At 40.5% G+C, this 21,018-nt stretch overlaps 1 protein-coding gene across 1 annotated transcript in view; it reads right to left on the bottom strand.

Moving 5' to 3' along the window:
- The window catches only part of SLC44A5 (solute carrier family 44 member 5), a 40,260-nt gene that overhangs the window by 4,446 nt on the left and 14,796 nt on the right, over positions 1-21,018 (bottom strand). Inside the window, exons 4-18 of the mRNA XM_054384139.1 lie at positions 20,235-20,319; positions 19,309-19,393; positions 18,234-18,362; positions 16,952-17,012; positions 15,255-15,378; positions 13,971-14,054; positions 12,446-12,558; positions 11,868-11,999; positions 9,204-9,303; positions 5,768-5,860; positions 4,748-4,835; positions 3,275-3,537; positions 2,147-2,241; positions 1,660-1,763; positions 350-423 (exon numbers count right to left, since the gene is read on the bottom strand). Of these exons, the coding sequence (XP_054240114.1) occupies positions 350-423; positions 1,660-1,763; positions 2,147-2,241; positions 3,275-3,537; positions 4,748-4,835; positions 5,768-5,860; positions 9,204-9,303; positions 11,868-11,999; positions 12,446-12,558; positions 13,971-14,054; positions 15,255-15,378; positions 16,952-17,012; positions 18,234-18,362; positions 19,309-19,393; positions 20,235-20,319 (1,630 nt within the window). The remainder of the gene's footprint in view (positions 1-349; positions 424-1,659; positions 1,764-2,146; positions 2,242-3,274; positions 3,538-4,747; positions 4,836-5,767; positions 5,861-9,203; positions 9,304-11,867; positions 12,000-12,445; positions 12,559-13,970; positions 14,055-15,254; positions 15,379-16,951; positions 17,013-18,233; positions 18,363-19,308; positions 19,394-20,234; positions 20,320-21,018) is intronic.

Raw genomic sequence — 21,018 nt, 5'->3', positions numbered from 1 at the left:
TTTCCACAGACAGTGAGTGGACCAAAGCTCAAGAAACAGACACATGGTAGATGGTGAACACCCCATTCCTTTATGTCCATAGATCTCCTCTCAGGAACTCAGTTGGTTCCTTGGAGGCCCTATTACAATCTACTGGGTGCTTATGAATTTAAAAGAACAATCACAACAGAACTGCAGATTGTGTCAGCTCTGCATAGGTCAGTGTGCTGGACAGCCTGCTGAGGGCCACTTCTGAGGAGAGAAGCAGCTTAATGATAGTATTTGGAAGAGACATGGGAGAAGAATTGTGTCTTGAGAGTGCAGTGAAAGGAAATCCTGACATTTCCAAGGACTGGGAGATGGCCCTTACCTCACCACATTCCGCATGAGCAAAAAGAACGCTTCCTTTGCAGAGGTGCAGAAGTTTTTACCATATATGGCAATCTGCAAAATAAGAGTAGCTGTTAAGTATTTTAAATAATTAGGGTACCTCCCTGCATGCTAGCATCCTACTGTACAGCTCTTTCTAATACATGGCCTTGAAACACAGATAAATCTAAAGCATGTTCCCAGTCACCTGCTACTTCTCAATGCTTCCCCCTTGGTGGTGATAGAATGCTGTCCATCTTTCCCCTTCAAACTGTCAGCTGAGGAGCATGCCACCCCCTTGGGATCTTGAAAGTAGTGGACTCAGTACTTAGCTTGCCAAGTAGAACAAATAAGGTACTTGCTGAGGGATTCTCATCTTGCTAGTTACCTACACTAGATTTCTAGTCAATGGAAAGGAACAGTGTAGAGCAGAAGTGAACTGACCCCCCATAGGCATTTCCTTGGACTTGATGCTGCTCTCACTTAACAAGAAACCAGCAGTACCAGTATCAAAGTCAGTGGAGTTACCTAGCATAAAGTAAAGCTGCTGAAGTTATTCAGGAACAAAATTACTTCTTCCTGGAATACTGTCTACAAGGGTAACATATGCTACAACTGGTCTTAGTGCAGTCAGTTTGCCAACTGTAACCAAGATAGTAAAAAAGAAGACTTCCCCTTCAAGAGGGCATTAATTTGAAACATCATCTGCATGAACATGGCTTATAATGAACCTAATACAGCCAGCTCCTCTGGGACAAGTCTGTGACTGTACCAATATCCGAAACTGCTTCAAGTGAGAACATCCTAGGTTGAAATCTGTGTTTACTTGGGTGAAAACCTAGAATTTCTCTTTGGGAACTCAGAAGGGTTATTTTAGAGAAATATTACTAACTGCAGATAGTAGAATTTGTGATTTTTAACTTCCACAAAGAAACACAGGTACCACATACCTTCTATCCTCCTTACTGAAACAGAAATGCCATCGACATGCAAGGTGAAACAAGGCAATATTCCTGCTGAAAGCAGGATTTCAATTGCTGATGAGAGGGGAAGTTAACCAGTTATGTCATCCCTTCCCAATTTGGAAGGTGAAGGGGATGGGCAAGGACAGGCATGAAAATGAGTTTAGATGAAAGGAAAAAAAAATACTGCTTTTTCATGGTAGGACCACATGCATTCTCAGAAAACTCCTATAAATCCCATCCTTTTTTTCAGCAGATTCTAGTCATGCTGGCTGTTGACCAACTAGTTAGTGACTAGGGTATTTTAGTGTCACAGATAAGGGAGACCACATGCAGAGACAGCACATACCATGATGTAGGCATTTCTGTTTATAAATTTTAAGAATTTTTCCAAACACCAGAAACAGCATTTGAGGCAGCAGAGTAGAAATCTAGTGAAGGAGTTCTGTGTACCTGGAAAAAAAAAAAAAAGAAGAAAAAAAAAAAGAGAGAGAGTACATCATGGGCAGAGCTCATGAACAGTCTTCAGAACACAAAATGCTATTCAGAAGAAAATTTTAGATTCTGACAAAAGCAGGAACATTATTTCTTTTCTTCTCAGTGTGGACTCACTTTCTCAACCAAGTTTAGCTCACTGTTTTCAGCTAGATCAGATCCACATCCTTTATGAACTCATAGATCCCAAGGGTAAAAATGTAATTTGAGTAAACCACCACAAATGCACTGGCTTCAAATGGAACTAAAATGGCTAAAACCAGTGTGGAATTAATCTCTTTTCATTGCTGAAAAAACATTGTGGAGGTCTTAACAACCTGGAACAGATTCAGAAATCTCACCTTTCAGTTTGTGATCCAAGTACTCCAGTATTACTCTAATAAGCTGGACAATTGCAAGAATTAAGGCTCCAAATGCCAGCGAACCTGTATGGTATCTAAAACAAAACAGAGGATTGTTATGCTGTGCACATGTGTGTGTGTTACAACTAAACATGTATATGTGTGTGTGTGTGTATAAAGAAAATGGTAACTGGAGGAAAATCCATTAGTGGGAATCACAAATACCAATAGACCTTCATCCTGATCCGCCAGAGAGAGGAACAGGATGAAGCCATTGGTGCTGGTGCGAGAGCCATGTGTATCAGCTTGTGGCCAGCTGCCTATGTATGTGCTGTATACAGCTATTGAGGTGTCTGTGCTTACAAGGAGGACCTGCTCAGCCTTGCCATTGCTTGGAACCTTGTGGCATAGAGTGGCAGCAGCCTTGCTGCTATCAGGCTACAGGATTCAGCCTCCCTCCCGCTAATAACTGAACGTTCCTGGTTGTACTGGTTTGGGATGGAATAGTTTTCTTCATAATAGCTTGTACAATGCTGTGTTATGGATTTGTAATTACAACAGTGTTAACACAGGGATGCTTTAGCTACTGCTGAGCAGCATCAAGGGCTGGTCTGCTCTTCCAGCAAGCAGGCTGAAGGTACACAAGAAACTATGGGGGGACACAGCTTGGACAGCTGACCCCAACTGACCAAAGGGATATCCCCAACCATAGGATGTCATGCTCAGCAATAACAGCTGGGGGAAGGAGGAGGAAGAGCAGGACCCTTGGGGTTATGGTGTTCTCTTCCCAAGTCACCACATCACATGATGGAGCCCTGATGCCCTGAGCATGACTGAACACCTGCCTACTGATGGGAAGAGGGAATTCCTTGTCCTGCTTTGCTTTCCCTGTTAAACTGTCTTTGTAATCTCAGCCCACATGTTTTTGCACTTTCACCCTCCTGATTCTCTCCCCCCCACCCCATCACAGGGGTGAGAGAGCAGTTGGGTGAGGCTTGGCTGCCTGCTGAGATAGAACCACAACTCTGATTAATAACTTTCATTTGATCATCTAAGTCTGGCTTCCCCAGATAGAAAAGGAGCACTTGCTGGACAGATGCCAAGGCTGACACCCAGCTCCAGCCTTACCGTATTGCTCGTCCAAAGGAGGAGAAGAGTGGCCACAGTGGGATATCAGCTGGCTTTCGAGAGGCCCAGTAGTAAGAGGCAAAGGCACCAGCAAGGGTACACTGACCCAGTGCAATTGCAAAGTTCACCAGCCACAGAAAGACAAAGGCATTGGCTAACTGGAAGATGAAGATGTACTTGTGGTACAGGCTTTCTCCTCCATAAAAAGCAAAAGTACACTGAGCACCTGGACACAATTTAGTCACATTTGTTGTGTTAAAAGTCTGCACAGAAAGAGAAATAAACACCACAATGATAAGCAATGAGTTCTGTATCTAGTCTCTGAAGCTTAGCAGCTTGATACAAACAACAGCATGCTGCTGGATGGTTCATTACTTCACTCAACACTACACTCCAATACTATGGAACCTGTTTACACATTTAAGGATTCATATGAACGTTTTACACAAGTGCTTAATTTATGGGATTAGCAAACAGAGCTGTTCACCATATACCTGAAACCTGCATAAATGGAATCTGAGTTTCAGAAATCTGCTTTTAAGATATATAAATGCTTCAGCTTCATTAAAAAAAACCACTCACAATTGAAAAAAAAAAAACTGGTAAATTACCACAGCTGAACTGAAACCTATGCTATTTTATATATGTTGTAGATGTGGTCACAACTTCCCTTGCCTAACTCAGAGTACCAAAACAGGAGTAGTCTTTACATTGAATTACTCTTCTGTGTTTCTATTGCTCATTTCATGTATTTGCTCAGTTTGGACATGAAATAAACTCAGTCAATTTCTAATCCCTGTCTATTTTAGTGTTCAGATATCCAGCAGAGTGGGGAATTGTTTGGGATGTACATAATCACAGCAATACATTGATGTTTAAAGACTTGAGAATAACCCTAATATAGCATTTGATACATATTCCTAGTTAATTAAAAAACAAACAATCAAACAATCACCCCCCCCCAAAAAAAAAACTACAACAAAACCCACAGTCAAGTCAAAACATTTGACTGAAGACTAAATAAATAAATAAGAAAAATATTATTTTTTTGGAGCTTCACAAAGGTCATCACTGTGCCAAAAGAAGCTAAGCCTCTGCTTCAAAATATAGCTTGAAGGCACAGACTTCAAAATTTTCAGGACCACAAAACAGATTTCTTATAAATTTGAGAACATCTTTCCAAACAGACATGTATTTCTGTGTCTCCTTTTCTCACCCTGTAAATTAGAATGGTTACTATCTGCTTGCCTCAGAGGACAATTTAGCAGAAGGAAAAAACCCAAACAGTTTATGTTATGTATGTAAATTTCTTTGAACAAAGAAGCATTATCTGAATACTAAGCACTTCTTCAGATTTAATATGAGGAATCATTATATAAAAGATGCACACTTTCTACCAGCATTGCAGTTAACAGTTACTAAGAAATGCAATTAGCATAGCTCTCATTATAGGTGAATATTTGGTACACTTACCTCTGGGTCACAAGTCAGGTTTGCATACTTGCACAGTGTTTGGTTAGCCATTACTTTATACACAGGTTCTCCTGATGTAGCCAGAAAACTGAACAAAGTATTTTAAGGAGGAATCACAGAACTGTAGGCTTGGAGCAATTTAGAACTTCACACTGGGTAACCACTAGCTCTAAAGAACTTGTGCAGATAGTGGAAGGAACTGCTCTTGCTATGCAGAGATGTATATGGAGGGTTGATGGACAAAAAAAGGAATATTCTCATTACTTAGAGAACTAAGGCAAACTCCATCCCAGAGCTTAGTAACCCCCGACCAAGGCAAGGGAAACAACTTTGCAAGGTGACTCAGTGTCTCCTGTACATCTACCTCTGACAAGGCAGATTACACAGAACTTCTTTGACAGTTCATATTCTGATGGAAGTAGATGCAGAGGCTAAGAACAAATTAACACTGTCCTGAACAGCAATTGACCCTCTTTACATGTGAAATAACAGTTTGTGTTCGAAAGGCAATCTTCCCCTTTTTGATACCTTGTCAATTCCTTGCTGTTCCAGAACCAGACAGTGGTTACTCTTGTAATTTGGAGAGGATCAGTACTCTGTATGTGCTCACACTCCTTTCCTACACCTTTCTCAGCCAAACACAGCTGGAGCCCACCCCACTCTGGCTAAGATACTACTAACATCAGGCCCGTAAGAGCAAGCAGCACATTAAACGTCAAATTCAGCCTTTGTCAGGGGCCCTTTTTCACCCCTTAAAAGTCAAACTTATCACACAAGGCCTTGCATGACCCCCCTTCTTGAATTTTAGTCCCATTCTTTTTAATGAAATTAAAATTCAATGTCTGCTTTGTACACCACATGCAAATGTGCAGTGAGGAAGAGTGCATCAGTGCAGCAAAATGCTAAGTGACCAAACAGCCCTTTTAAAGCTGGTTTGGTTGAGGTGAAATAGAAAAGAGTGATCTTGTCTTGTAGACCAGAAGATTGTTGCTCTAGGAAGGTACACAGACAGAAGGATACACAGCTGTCACAGCCCAGTAGGAAATACAAATTGCAATGAGGATGAAGGTGACGATGGGGTAGAACAATGTAGACATTATATAGCCAATAGCCCTAGGAAAGAAATGAAATGCATCAGTAAGCTACAGTGTAAGAGACAAGCTTTTTATTAGTCCTCTCCTACCACCACCCTCTTTACTCTGAGCTATCTATTGATAGTGCTAGGACCTCGGAATACTGCTGGTTCTTTCTTCAAATGTCTTCACATCTTCACTCTCCCATTTCTACCACTCCACTTTCATTAGCAGCACTACAGTCAACTTTATCAATTTGCTTTCTCCTTTTCAATGTCTTCTACTTTCTATAGTAGAAATGTCATCTACTTTCTCCCTCTCCATTACTGCTTCACAGATCCAGCTCTTTCCAGGTCACAAACCCATTTCAATCACACCTCCTTGTTGACTGCTGCAGACATCACCCTTTATTTCCTTGTCCCTCTCTGCTCAGCTTCTATGCTCTTCCTTCAGCTCTTAAGCACCAGAAATGCATTTGTTGCTGCTTTGTATTTGAGGACTCTCTTTCCAGTCACTTTCCTGCCTTAAGTACTAACTATTGTGGGGCAGGGACATTCAATATGTCTTTGTAATGCCAGGACAAGCTTATATTTCCTGGACTATGTGACTTCCCTTGCATGTGCCATAAATGAGTGGTGTTTGCTTCTGGCTGTTGGCAGGCAGAAGAATGGCTTTTCACTGCTGACAGCTTGGAGAGCTCCTTTTAACATCAAGGCTGATGCCTGAGAGGCTGACATTCTATTGACACTTCTTGTGGCTAGAGTGCAACTAGTGAGCAGTAACTTGAGCATGCCAGTTCCTGCTTTTGAGGGATGGCTCCTCTGCATGTGTGAGCTGATGCAGACCCTCTGGATTAAACTGGCTGCAGCTGTCTCAGAGGTGGACACCTGCACCTGGGTATCCCTCTGGATGTGATTTCAAAGAGCATGTGTTTTGTTCACTGAAGCCTGAAGGTTGATTGTCTTCACACTCCTGTCAGCTGCCTCTTCCCATTACTCTAAATTCTCTTTCCAGTGACCCTGTAAAGCTTATCACAAGCCTTTTCACCTCTTATTATTTCCTGTAGTATTTCTCCTTGAGTCATGGTACTTCTAATGCTATTTGTTTTATAGAAGGCAGCTTCCAGAACAGAAAAGGGGACAAAAATTTACTCAGTTCCTGCTACCCAACCAGTGAATGCTGGGGGGGGGGATGCAAGGGAACTGCCATGTGCAATCAGGAGGTTAAGAGCAGTACCTCAATTTCTGCCTGAGTATAATCACTACATTAGTGGTTAATGGTAGGCCTCTTAGTCACCACTAAGGCCATGGACAGTTTCTCCAACAAACCAACAACTGCTAATTGTTTCTAACTACAGATTTCAAGCCCATTATGATTGTAGTATTTTTCACAGAATCACAGAATGGCAGGGGTTGGAAAGGACCTCTGGAGATCATCAAATCTAACTCCCCTGCCAAGACAGGTTCACCTAGAGAAGGTCACACAGGAACACATCCAGGCAGGTTTTGAATGTCTCCAGAGATGGAGACTCCACCACCTCTCTGGGCAGCCTGCTCTAAGGCTCTGTCAACCTTAAATTAAAGAAGTTCCTCCTCATGTTTAGATGGAACTTCTTATGTTCAAGTTTGTGTTCATTACCCCTTGTCCTCTCACTGGGCACCACTGAAAAAAGACTGGTCCTGTCCTCCTGACACCCACCCTTGAAGTATTTGTAAGAATTTATGAGATCCTCCATCAGTCTTCTCTTTTCCAGACTAAAAAGCCCCCAAATCTCTCTGTCTTTCCTCATAAGAAAGATGTTTCAGTCCCCTCAGCATCTTTGTAGCTCTTTGCTGTACCCTCAAGTTCCTGTCCTTCTCGAACCAGGGAACCCAGAACTGGACACGATACTCCAGATGTGGCCTCACTAGGGCAGAGGAGAACCTCCCTTGACCTACTGGCCACACTCTTCTTGATACACCCCACCATGCCATTGGCCTTCTTGGCCACAAGGCCACATTGCAGGCTCATGGTCATCCTGTTGTCCACCAGCATTTCCAGGTCCTTTTCCACAGAGCTGCTTTTTTTTGAAAGAGTAGTTGGAAGATACTCAAAAATGTAATTTCATTTCCAGTCATGAGCAGTTTATTTTTCATCTTCCTGAACACTGGGCATGATCTTTTAGGTTTTGCAGTAATTGCACACAGGGTTTCACCTCATGCATCGTGGATGAGTGACAACAGCACCCTCAAGCGACCTTTCCACACAGCTGAAAAACTACAGAAATGTTTTTGTGTCTCAGCAAGAAGCTTGTGAACTTTCTGACTGTCAGGGTTGTAGACCAAAGCACTGCAGAGTGTTAAAAGTGCTCCTGGATTTTAATGAACAGGAATCAAAGAGTATAATTTAGTGCTGCCAGAATTAATTGCGATGCTCTAACTGCACAGGTACCTGGCTGAATGCAGAACTTGCAGTATTTCTTTATCCCATTACAAAAATCCCAACTCCTGATTCCTGAGAACTACCATGTCAATAGAGATGGCAGAAAACTACAAGGGAGTGCACACAGATAAACTCAGAGCTAATTCTGCTTGCTTTAACAAGAGAGCTCTTCTTCCAGGGCCTATTAGACCTTAGCCTATTTGCAATGAACTTCAAGGGCCTGATGTTTTAAGTCCATTTTTCTTTTGCTATATTCCAACTACAGTAAAAAAGAAAAAAAAAAAGAAAATATAAGAAAAAAGAACTAAGTGTTGGCACTGTAAAACAGCAACAAGTATGAACAAAGTCTGTGCAGATTTCAGGGGAAGGAAGAGGTCTCCTAGACCTTCAAATCTCATCTTCTGCTCTGCTTTACTCAGTTCCTTGGACTGTACCACGTAACAATGTCTGGTCATAGAAGTGTCCTTGCTCTCTACAGATTTATGCAAGTCCATGCAAAAGTTTGACTGCAGCCAGAAGAACCCAGTCTTTCCTAAATAAAAGCCACAGTCAAAACACCACAAATCCTCCAGCACTGGTATGTCACTCTGGAGACAATCCACTGACAGAGCAAAGTTGGCAGCTACAAGCCCCAGGCTCTTATTAACATGTACCATGCTTGGCATTTCTGCTGATACACCTTCTTGCTCTGAGGACACACAGTCCCACTAACAGTGGACATGCTCTTAAGGCACGGAGCTGAGAGATAAGAAATGTCCTACTGCGAAAGAGAAAGCTCTCATAAACACAACCTCATTAACAGAGAACGGGCATTCCTTATACCACCAGTTCAGTTCAACAAATCCAGTGCTGTACTTTAACCCCCAACTTTTTTGTGCCTGGTAGTGCAAGATGAAGCTCAAGAATGTAGTCTAGAGATCATCTAATAGCATTCAAAATGTACTAAAGTTAGACAAACTTACCTACTACCTTCCTTCAACAGTGCAATTGCAATTCGGATCCGATTCCTTAGGAAGATCAGCATCAGTATGATTATGACCTCAACCACACAAAGTGTTATCACTGTAAACAAACAAGCAAAAATTAGCTTTATCAAGAATTGAACCAATATGCTGCCTCTGTAAAATGTCTTTTTTTTTTATTTTGTATTTTACACTATTATTCATGAACTCCACCAAAGTCTCTGCTAGAGCAGTTCTCGCTTTCTCCCACTGCACCTGTCAATCTTCAACACCACTTCACAGTTTTGTAAGTTCCAATGTAGGGAAATTCTACATGCAGGGAGTTACAGAGTTAGTCAGAATGTGTAGGACCCTGCCATTAGCATTTGTAATTTTAGAAGAAAAATGGAATGTAACATTCTCAGACAACGATAACAATTTATTTAAATGTAAAGTTAAGTCGTATTTGGCCTTTAAATACAATTCATACTTAAATTCTGCTTCTCATAAACAAGAATTTTGCATGTTTACATTCTAATGCTGCTAATTTGTGGTATTTAGATACAATAAATAAAGAGATGAAGAGTTAACTTTATCATAAACAAGAATGCTGCATGTTTATACTTTAATGCTGCTAATTTGTGATATTTACATACAATAAATAAAGAAATGAAGAGTTAACTTTCTCATGAAGAGTGCATTTTTGTGATACATATTATTCTACTATTTACAGGTACTTAAATCAATAGGTTTGTCTGAGTATTAACCTGACATGAGTTACCCACCTGACTGAGGAAAAAAATCAGAAGAGGTTAAGATAGGAGAGTTTTGGATAAGTTATTTTCACTTTCCAGTTGTGCTGTTGGAATCATACCAACTTGCTCTGAGGTCAGAGAGCACCATGTCCCAGAACATTTCCTCTCTGAGTTAAGAGCAGTGCTTGAATCATAAGCCAGATTTGGTTTAAAGAGTCTGCTTCTGTCTGTTTTCTATTTATGTCAGTTTAAAACCTACTTCTGCAGTAGAAAGTAAAAAAAAAAAATATCTCTGGACTTCATTTAGAGAAGAGAGTCTTTAACGCCTGAAGGACAATTCTTCTGACTATGAGACATAGCCATCAATTCTGGCTGCTTCACATGGTTAGACAACATTTAAACCAGCCCAGCAGTTGTTGATGGTTGCACACAGCAGGACCTGTCTCCTCCAGCTGAAACCAAGTTTTATGGAGGGTGAGAAAGACAGAAGGGATAGTATCCCTAAGCCTTGGCTTGTCTGGAGGTTTGCAAAGGGACATGGAAATTGCCATCAGGTGCCACAGCTTAGACACAGTCTCAGAATCCAGACCCAGGTATTCACAGCTGCTGTTAAGTTGTGATCCCAAGCATCAGCAGTACCCCAGCCAAGAGAGCTGCAGATGGCAAGGGAGTGCTGTGGTGCTGAGAGCCACAGACTTTGCTCAGAACAAAATTTTTGTTACATGCATTTCAGCACCTGTTTTGGATATAGTTTGGCATGAATCAGGTTCCTTTAAATCTGGTTTCATTCCAGTTCAGCTCCATTAATGTAGCTTATTCCAAACAGTGTGAACACAGAAAGCAATGTCAGTATGTGGCAAGTTCTAGATCAGGACCAGGAGGACCTGTGTTTGATCCCAGGATATTTAACTGCTTTGCTGGGTGACTTCAGAGAAGTAATTTAATCCTGAGTACCTCAGCTTACTCATCTGAAAGTGACACTGTTCTCTAGATAAATTATACATAGGCTGTTGAAAACCAGGAAAGGGAAGAGCTTGGAGAGTTACAAGGAAAACCAGAATTAAGTCCTAATATTCTCTAGGGACAGCATACTAAAAATCTCTGCCTCAACAATATGTAAAAGATACCTCATGAACTCAAGGATTCAACGTAGAGTTAAACAAAGACACAAAACAGAAAAAGGAAATTTAAGCAGTAAACTGCTGCTCTGTTAATTTAGCTACCAATAGTGAAAGACAGTGCTTTAGGTTATGACCCATTCATGATCAGTTCATGTCTGTGTGCCTTCTAATAAAGCAGCAACAGCAGTGCAAATAATATTGGAGAGGTATTTGCCCCCTCCTTCCCTGGGGTGGGATGTGTATGCTGCAGGCTGCCTAGTTCCAGCAGGATTTTATTTTAAATGCACTGCCCTTACAGAGAAGACAATGAAGTCTTTTTGAAACCAAAAGGTGATGCAATTTTCAGTGGTTCATTCCACACTTGGAGATCAGCCTTCAAGAAATTTGTGATCTGAATGTAAAAGGTTCTACAAAGATGTGTATAGTTCTTCATCTAATTTCTAGGGTGCTCACAGGAAGAATAAACAGATTGGGAGAAAGAAATGTTCCTCCTTAGGCAACTTCATCAGGACAAACTTAGTTACTGTCTTCTACTTCTGCATTATGAAGACTGAACATGCAGAAAGAGGAATGCTAAAAACAGAAGCATTTTTCATTCCCATCACTAGTGTGATTGCATTCTCTCCCCTTCCAAATACACTGGTCTCCTTGCAAAAAAAAAAAGTAGATTTTTGCAAAACACAAATAAAGAGAATTCTGCTTACTACTCTGAATGACATATGTAAAGGAGGAGATTTAGCAAGGCAGAAACTGTATTGAGACAGTTATTGATCTTCCTGAATCAGATACCAAGTTTAAAGGGCACTTACTAAATGCTAACCATGTTTGCCTCAGTTGCAGGTACACTCTGAAGTCTGTCTGGAATCCAATGTCATAAACAGTGAGGTCAGATCCAGGTTTCCCTTTCAGATGATCATATTCCCAGTAACAATGCCAGATACCTTTTAAAAATAATCAATATAAAATGAGTGTTTCAGAAGAGTGCAAAACCAAGTTGTTGTTTAAAAAAAGATAAAATACGAAAATCTTTCACAAGCCAAGTGCTCTATTCTCATCATGTCAGGTAAGGAAAATCCCAAAATGCACTACTGTGAGACCAGTCAATTACAACATCCTATACATAGAACAGAAATACCAGTCCAGGTGAATACAGACTAAGCATGCCGTGGGGAGATCATTCAGGTGCCTACATCTGGTGCTAAGTATCAGCACAGTCGGATTCTTACTGAATTTCACTGCCATTTACACCTTTCCCACTTAGCTGTGGCTAAACTTATGCACTAATTCTCCCAACTGTACCACTTAATTGATATAATTACTAATTTTCCTTGCTCACACTTAGGGAATAAGGGAAAAAAAGCCTCAGAGGCTAGAAGATTATACATACCATAGCCTATAATTCCAATTACACCAAAGATGAAAATCCAGAAGAGAACCCCAGCTGTGAACCTCAGTAAGACAAGGAAGAGCAGACTCACAATCATTGCAATGAACAGCCCACTAGAAAGATAAGAAATAGAAACACAGGGAAAACAAGTGTGGGAATCTTCTCCTTCTTGCATGCCTGTTGCAATGAGGGCCACTTCATCACATATAAGAGAATAATCAGTAAAAACATATTTCAAAATCTTCTTTATGAAATACATCCTCACAGCTATTATCTGCTATTAGACACAAATAGTTTATGTATGCTGATCTCACAGGCCAGAAACAGAAATCTTTGTGCACATTAGGATTTCGAGCTGGCTGAATAGGACTAGTTATACCAGCTGAACAACTAACTCCCTGCCTTTTTCAGGACATGGTCTTGTCTGTTACACAGAAAGTTAAATTGGAGGAATACCTGAATGCGGGGAGACTGCTGGTTTATGCCCTTCATTAAAAATCCCTACTTGTAAAGACACTGTGTTAGTAAAGTAACATTACAGGAGCTTTCCTAGGGGAAAAGTAAAGAAATAAATAAATAGGAGGAAAACCAGTAAATCTTTCTACCCATCAAAAGAGGAAATGACCAGGACACTGTGATGCATAGAAAGAAACTGCTAATGGGGCCCCTAGGAAAGATATCTATAGTGTCTTCTCTTTATCAAGTCTGTGGCAAGGAAATACTTCTTTTCACTTCACTGCCAGAAAGCAAGTCAGAAGGGAAAAACAAACATACTGCAAAAGGCCTTTATACTGACTGAGGCCTTGTAAAGCAAAGTGAACTAAAAAATGAGAATTAATAATCCCATGCAACAAACATCTAGCTCAGATGTTTCACAGAACATTTAATTTCTCAGAACTTTTACTAGGTAGTATATCAGACTTCCAATTGGACTTCAGAGGAAAATGTTTCCCCATGAGAACAAGTCAGACATTGGAATCATCTCCCAAGAGAAGTGGTAGATTCCATTAAATTGGGCTGTTTTAAGACTCAGGGTTCTGGGCCATTTCATTTCAACTGCACTATCATCTAGAAATGTTGGACCAAATGATCCTTGGGGTCCCTTCCAACCTGGCATTCTGGGATCTGTGAATTTAAAAATCATGTGGTGTGTATATGTATAGATACACACACACACACACACACACGTAACACTTAGCAACTGCAAGTGGTTTGAAAGTCTCTTAATTAAGATTTTTCAGCCTTGGAATTGCCATAGAGATGGATTCTGCAACAGAAGAGAGTACCTCCTGCTCTTCTGCCTGGTAGGATATGAAAAAGCTACTGCAGATCAGCTGCCACTCTATGTACATGTGTTGTGCAGAACCCTAACAAGATTATCATCAAGCATTGTAAGAAAATTACAGCTGCCCCTTAAGTTTAAAAGTAGGATTAGTAACAAACATACAAGACCTATTTTTAATTCCCTGCAAGCTCCAAAGGGAGTTTGAAAAATTAAAACAAAAACACAACATTAAAATCTTACATTAAAATCCAATACCAAGAAATGGCATAGTCTTCAAAAATTTTCATTCCAACTGATCTTGCATCCAGGACATTATTGATGCCACTGAGAAAAGACAAACAAACAAATAAAAAAAAAATTACTTTAGGTAGAAAAGCAAAATTCATTTGAACAGGCTCAGTGAAAGAATTTAAAATGTATTTGCTAGTGATAAGAATATATTACTATGCTCCAGCTCCAGTTCTGTAACCAAGCAACATCAATTGGTTATGCAGAAGAAAAATAATCTATGTAAATATGTGTGTACAGCTCCTGATAAAGTTTTATTTAAAAAGCTTTATGAGGACTGTCACCAGATATAATTGCTTTTTATGTCACACAAAAAAAGAAAAATTGCATATTATTATATCTGCAATGTCCCCAGAGCCAAACAATTGTGACCTCAGAAATGCTAATAGCAGAGAAGCAGGGAAGAGCTCAGTAAAGCAAAAGGTTGACTTTATGGAATTGTTTTCCTATCCAGCAAAGTTCTTGCCCATTTGAATATTCATCTAAGAAGAAAGGGAGCATTTTATTATCAAAGAAGAGATAATGTAATTGTAGATGGTAAAAGAAGGGAACTTAATAAGGTGCAGGTGTTATCAGTATTGTTACAGTACTAAAATGTGGTAGCCTTGGATACAGAGGCAAGAAAAAGTAACCCTCAGACAGGCTGAGTACTTTACAGCAGCTGGAAAAGTAAGGCCATTGCAGCAGTTTTCTCTCATCCTGGCTGATGCCCAGGACTGGAGATGCTTACTTCCCATCCACAAGGGAGGTGTTGACATACAACAGATCCCAGTGCATTGCTTTTTCTTGTCCTTTAGATATGCACTGAAAACAGAGGCACTCTGCTGAGCTGAGATGCCCCAAGTACTAGGAGGGTCTATGTCAGTGGAAAGGCCATCACAGGAAGGAGCAGCCAAGGCTGTTACTGGCTGGCCCAAGTCCTGCAGCCTGAGGATTTAATTTTAAACCTCCGTTAGTTTTTAGCTAGAAAAAAACCAAGAATTATTTAAAAACTGATAGTCACTCTGAAACAATCAAGCTAAAACTTTTGGCTCCTTGCTTCTTTCTGCATACCACAGCACTGGATTTCCTTACTTGAACTCTGCAAAATGCCCAGGCACAGACTCTTTATTGTCAAGTCTTTCCTGAGTACCCTCAGCCATTTGCTATAACAGATTCTGATTATATTTTCAATCCCTACATCATTGCATGATCTCAGAATCCAACAACTGAGCACTTAAGAAGTGTAAAACCTACTTCGCAGCTTCCCTGAGATCAGTTACATTCCTTGTTTTCCCTCTTCCATCTTTGAAAGTGGTCTGATTTGCCACAGTTAGGACACCATTCTTCGTGGAGAAGTCTGGGAAGCATCTCTTAAGAACTATTCAAAATATCAAAACAAAGCACACACATTACATTGCATGTCAGGCTCCACTGTTACAGCTTGTCTTTTGAAACACACTTAAATCATTTCAGATTCACATTCAATTGTTTTTCAACTGGTTATCTGATGGTATGTTGACTTAAACAAATCTTGGAAGAGCCATTATATTCAAGATAATGTTTGGGGCTTTTTTTCCTCCAGGGCTTTTTGCTCAAGCTCAGGCATGATGGGATCATAGTTCTCAGCTGTAGGTTCTTGATGCTACCAAAGGACAGCAGCTGTATCTGTAGCAGTCTGTAGTATATGTGAAACCTACTCTTTGTCAGTAACTAGGCAGCTTACAAAAACTGTAATTTCATGGTAATCATCAGACCAGCTCAACCTGACTGGTCACAAATGGTATTAGCATCCAAACCCATACATAACGACAGCAAGTGTCAGTTCCTCACTTGCCAGATGAGCTCCAGTAGAAGCCACTACAGCTAGGTATTCTTGGAGTGGAAGTAATGGAAAAAAAGACTGAAACTACTGGTTAGACAGAAGGAGGAGTAGATTAGGAAAGAGCAAAAATGTAGAGATGTTTACATACTCATTTATGTTGCCCTGCTCTTTGCTCCAGGAAGTCCTGACTTTCATTTCAAAGGGCAGAGCAGGTCAGTCCTCCTACACAGCTGTACTTCAGCTTTGTGTAACAATTCTCTATCTTCCTTCAGGTTCCAATAAACACTGATGCCAGTGTTCAATATTCAGTCTAGAATATCTACCCTACCAATTACTCTGAGGAAACAATCCAGTTACATGTCTCTTTTCCTCCCTCTGTAACCTTTGCCCCTTGTAGTCTATAAGAAGAGAATAGCTTCTTTGCAAATTACTTCCTGTCATTTCAGTCAGCATATAAGTTTTCATACAGATTTTTAGTATTTGCCAAAAATTAAATCCATATTTTCTGTTTTAATAACCTGTCCCTGGTTTAGATGATGTCTGTTTTAGATCATGGGAAAATAAACAGCAGTTTCTTATTTGCATGAGCTTCTGGGTCAGTGACAGATACCCCTGGTACTACATTTCTGCAGCTGAGATGAGCACTGAGACCTGTGTTTATCCACTCAGAAATATCTGGTGATCATAGTGACAAAAAACACTTTCTGGCCCCTTAATTCTTCTGTATGCCCTGCACAGCTAGCACTGCAAATGAAAAGCAAGCTGCATCTGAACTTCCAACAGCTGGCCATATGATCCTTCTCACATCTGTGGCATTTTCTTGCTGTCAATGGGACTGCTCGCTCACATGTTTTGGAAGGCACAATTTGACCTGCAAACTTTTGTTATCAGTGATTCAAGCACAAGAAAGAGCTCAGCTTGACCTGATCACACACTGAATGTTTATGGATGGCAGTTAGAAAAAATAGTAATAAATCTTTATGCTTTCAAGATGTTTAAAATTGAATGGACATCATTGTCAGTACAGCTCCCAGTGGCCTGGCTGCAAAACACTTTTCAAACTGGAGTTGTGATTTACTGGGAATGTTTATAATCTGCTAAGAGGTGTGTAAGAAGTAGAACCACTCACAAGGCCTGCTTGGAATGATCATCGAAGGACAATCTTCATCACGTAGGACTTGAGCAACAGACTAAAAAGGGGAAAAACAGGAATGCTGAATACAGGCAAGAATAATTACGTGGGTTTCGTTTCTTACCCAGTCTGAGAAAAGGCCCCAAACTGGGCTTTGTAGCCTCCTCCCCAAACTTGACTGGTGGAGCTGCAAGATACATTCATGATGTAAGTGAGAATCCAAACTGTCATTGTGATTTGGGAAAAGACTATTCTTCTTTCCTTTTCTAGTGACAAAAAAAGAAAAGACCTGTTCACTTTGGTTCAGTTCTAAGCCAGAAGTGACTGGGCAACTGTTCCTTGCCTCCTCCTCTTCACTTTTTCTCTTATAGAAAAGTAAGAATTTAACACAATTAATATAGCTGAATTGCAAGGACTTGTAAAGATGGGAGAAATAGCACAGTACATTTGGGTGCAAAATCAGTTACGTGAAGGACAGTTTAATTTTCCCAGCTAAATTACTAAGTAGCTATAGATGACTTAGGAACCTTAAGAACTGAGATTTGAGATCACAGAATCAGAATGATCTGGTTTGGAAGGGACCTCCAAAGGTCATCTAGACCAAGCCCCTCTGCAGTAAGAGCAGACATCCTCAACTAGATCATGTCGCCCCAAGTCCTATTGAGCCTCACCTTGAACATCTCCATCCTCAACCACCTCCCTGGGCAACCTGTTCCAGCGTTCCACCACCATCACAGTAAAGAAATTGTTCCTAACATCTAATCTAAATCTACTCTTCTCTCATTTGAAGCCATTGCCCCTTGTCCTATCACTATAGGCCTTTGTAAACAGTCTCTCTCCATCTCTCTTGTAGGCCCCCTTCAGGTACTGGAAGGTCATTATTAGGTCTCCCCAGAGCCTCTCTTCTCCAAGCTGAAAAAGTCCAGCTCCCTCAGCCTGTCTTCATAGCAGAGGTGTTCCAAGTCCCTGATCATTTCAGCTCTACTGCTGTGGAGTACCTAAGCACTAAAGGATGCTGCTTGCCACAGCACTACAACTACATGGCCAGCTGCAAAAATTCTTCTAAGAAAAGAGTAATCATTTAAAGAGTAGGGGAGTCGATGGGCATACAAGACCTCTGCCCCTGATTAAACCACTGCCAAAGCATACATGTGGGACAACTCCTTACATGGTAAAATCAGAATAATTCAAAGCTTTGATGTAGCTCAGTAAAATTATGCATATTATCTATGGCTTGAAGAAAAAAATTGTATTCCATCAGCTACTGATACAAACACACCTTGCGAGGATTATTAAAACCAGGTTTGCAGAACTGCTTGAAGTAATTCCACTGATCTGGTTTGTATCTGTAGGAAGCTTGAACATCAATGTAGGTTGCAAACCTGTCTGGGCACTTTGAGACACAAAGCTGCAAGAAAAAAAAAAAACAAAAACAAACCAAAACAAAACAAAAAAAAGAGTAAAAATATACTGGGGTTAGAGAAGGTTAAGGAAAATCAATGCAATTAAAAACCAAGAAAAAGGCCACCTAGAGAGGTGTACTATCCTCTGGAATTATCTTCAGTACTGTTTACTGCAGTCTTTAGAAAGGGACATAGGTTTTCCTTCTGATTCCCTAGATGAATATTTTTTAATTCTTTGCTAGAATACACTTTCAAAGTCTCTCCTCATATCTGGAACATCAAGCGACCCTCTGTTTCTTCTTAGGTTCTACACCTTCCAGTAGATAAGCAGAGCCTTCAGTCTCATGGAAAAAAAAAAAAAAAAGATAAGGAGGATAATTTTAACCCAGAGAAGTTCAGTGAGTGGGTTTATTTCACAGCTTCACAGCTAAGGGAGTACAAATTGTGCCATAAGACAAGAACAGGCCTTCAGGATGTTCATTTTTGAAAGTGGCATAGATTCTAACCACACCCAGCTACTCCTGTTACTGGGGATGTGTATATTATCTTGAATGTGGCTAGTTTGGAAAAGCCTGGATGTCAACCAAAATTATTTTCTGCATGCACTGATTACTGCTGGACAGCTGCAGTAACAGAATCACAGAATGTTAGGAGTTGGAAGGGACCTCCAGAGATCATTGAGTCCGACAGTCCTGCCAAAGCAGGATCAGTATTCAACTAAACAGGCTCCTTTTTGTCAGCTCATTTCCAAATTACACCATCTTGGGCCTTTCTGTTTATTTCCTCTGACCATCAAAAGCTATAGAGACTATGTGCTACACCTCATCCAACAAACAATCATACTATATTTTCAAGGATATGAGAAGCAGTATTTAAATCCAAACAAATGTATATCTAGTTCTTAAACACCATGACTAAGAGGCAGGTAAAATATCTCTGTATTTCACTCACCTGTGTTGTAGGGCACTGTAGGTTTATTAACACAATGGGGCTGGCACATTTCAGAATGTTAAAGTAAAATAAAATGGTCTTGTTCCTATGAAAGTAGATATTAGACAATGTTATAAATATAGGTGCTTATATATCCTACCATTCAAAAATTTATAGCATACATTGGTATTCAAAATTCTATTGTTATGAATGGTCATACCACAAACATAAAACAGAAAAAAAAAAAAAACCCAAATTTCAAGCAGACCCTGAATGTCCCATACCAAAAAATCTCTGCAACCAGATATATTTGTTCTAAAGAATGTTAAATTTTGAAAAGTATTTTCCACTGCACGGTTTTAAGCTGAAACAGCCCTGCCTCTGAGAATTGATATCTACAACCCCTGCTGCAAACACACTGTGGTTCTGGACACACTGTGTGCCGTGCTGCACGCAGTGATCATCAGCCAATGCCACACGGTGACAGCTGCTCGCGTTCTGTGGACCAGAAGGTGGCACCAGAATCAACCAAATGCTCTTCACGTTTGGAACCTGAGAGCAGCTGGCCGGAAAACTGCATGGTAACAGCACTTGCTAGTAAGGCTGATAAACCTCCTTTGATATCAGTAAGGGACAATGAGAGAGGTTTGCGCTCCAGAATCCCACACTTGACAGCTTCTGGAGCTTGGGACCTCGGGAGCTGGATGGCAGCAGTAACCATGAAGCATGCTTGAGCAAACAATGCAGCTTCTCCTCTGCCTAGGGACTTGACACTCCCGTTCCCACACCCCTCCATTGCACCCCCAGCAAACAGCTCCCACCAAATGCTGAACATGGCTTTGCTTTCAAGGTTGATATCTCCTCAACCTCCCACAAGAACCCCAAGCAGACAGGGACTTGAAACCTCACATCTTATTCACAGGTGTGTGAATGGATTTAGTACTCACTCATTGGGGGTATCTTTCTGACCACAGAACTGCCCATAGCTGTCAGTTGGATAAATCACTTTTCTGGGGTCACCGTGCACCCAAGCTGCAAACAAACACAGAACTTTTAACATTTCAGTCTAGTGCACACAGTTCATAGTTGAAATCAAGTACTGTGAAAATGTTATCACTTCTCATGTACTACTGCAATCTGTGTTGATCACCACTGATTTGTGCATGTCCTAATAGAAAAAGGAAATATAAGCTAAACTAAATGGAACTAAGATATGGATGGATCAGTAAGAAAGCAAACCAGTTCATTTTTTTACCTTCAGGGCACATGTATCTGGATTGCATCCAAATCATGATGTAATGGACTTAAAAATAACAGTGATTAAAAGGGGCAAGAAGAGAAGCTAACTACGCAGAGAAATCCGAGCACAATGCACTGAAATTAATGGGTAGTGTGTGACAGAAATACACAGGGTGTGACTGATCTAATGGATTCCATTTGCAGTAAGAATAGAAACAAACCCACTTTGTAAATGAAAACATTTCCTGACCCCTCACTTGGCAGTTGTCCCATTTTTCAGTTATTAGGTCTGCATCTGGCATCTCATGTATTAGATGCTAGCATGAGCCACACTAATGAATGGGAAAAGAGATTTATATTTAACTTTTGGACTTCTTTTCTCCACTTGGAAGAAGGATTTCTTCTGCATGTCATTTTTCACCTGCACCATTATTTCCCTTTGAGAATCAAGTACAAATCAGCTATCACCACTAGTACCACTGTCTAAGCCAC

This window comes from Indicator indicator, chromosome 10 (genome assembly GCF_027791375.1).
Source record: "Indicator indicator isolate 239-I01 chromosome 10, UM_Iind_1.1, whole genome shotgun sequence".
In the NCBI taxonomy this organism is placed as follows: Eukaryota; Metazoa; Chordata; class Aves; order Piciformes; family Indicatoridae; genus Indicator; species Indicator indicator.
This window is presented reverse-complemented; position numbering and strand designations above follow the sequence as displayed.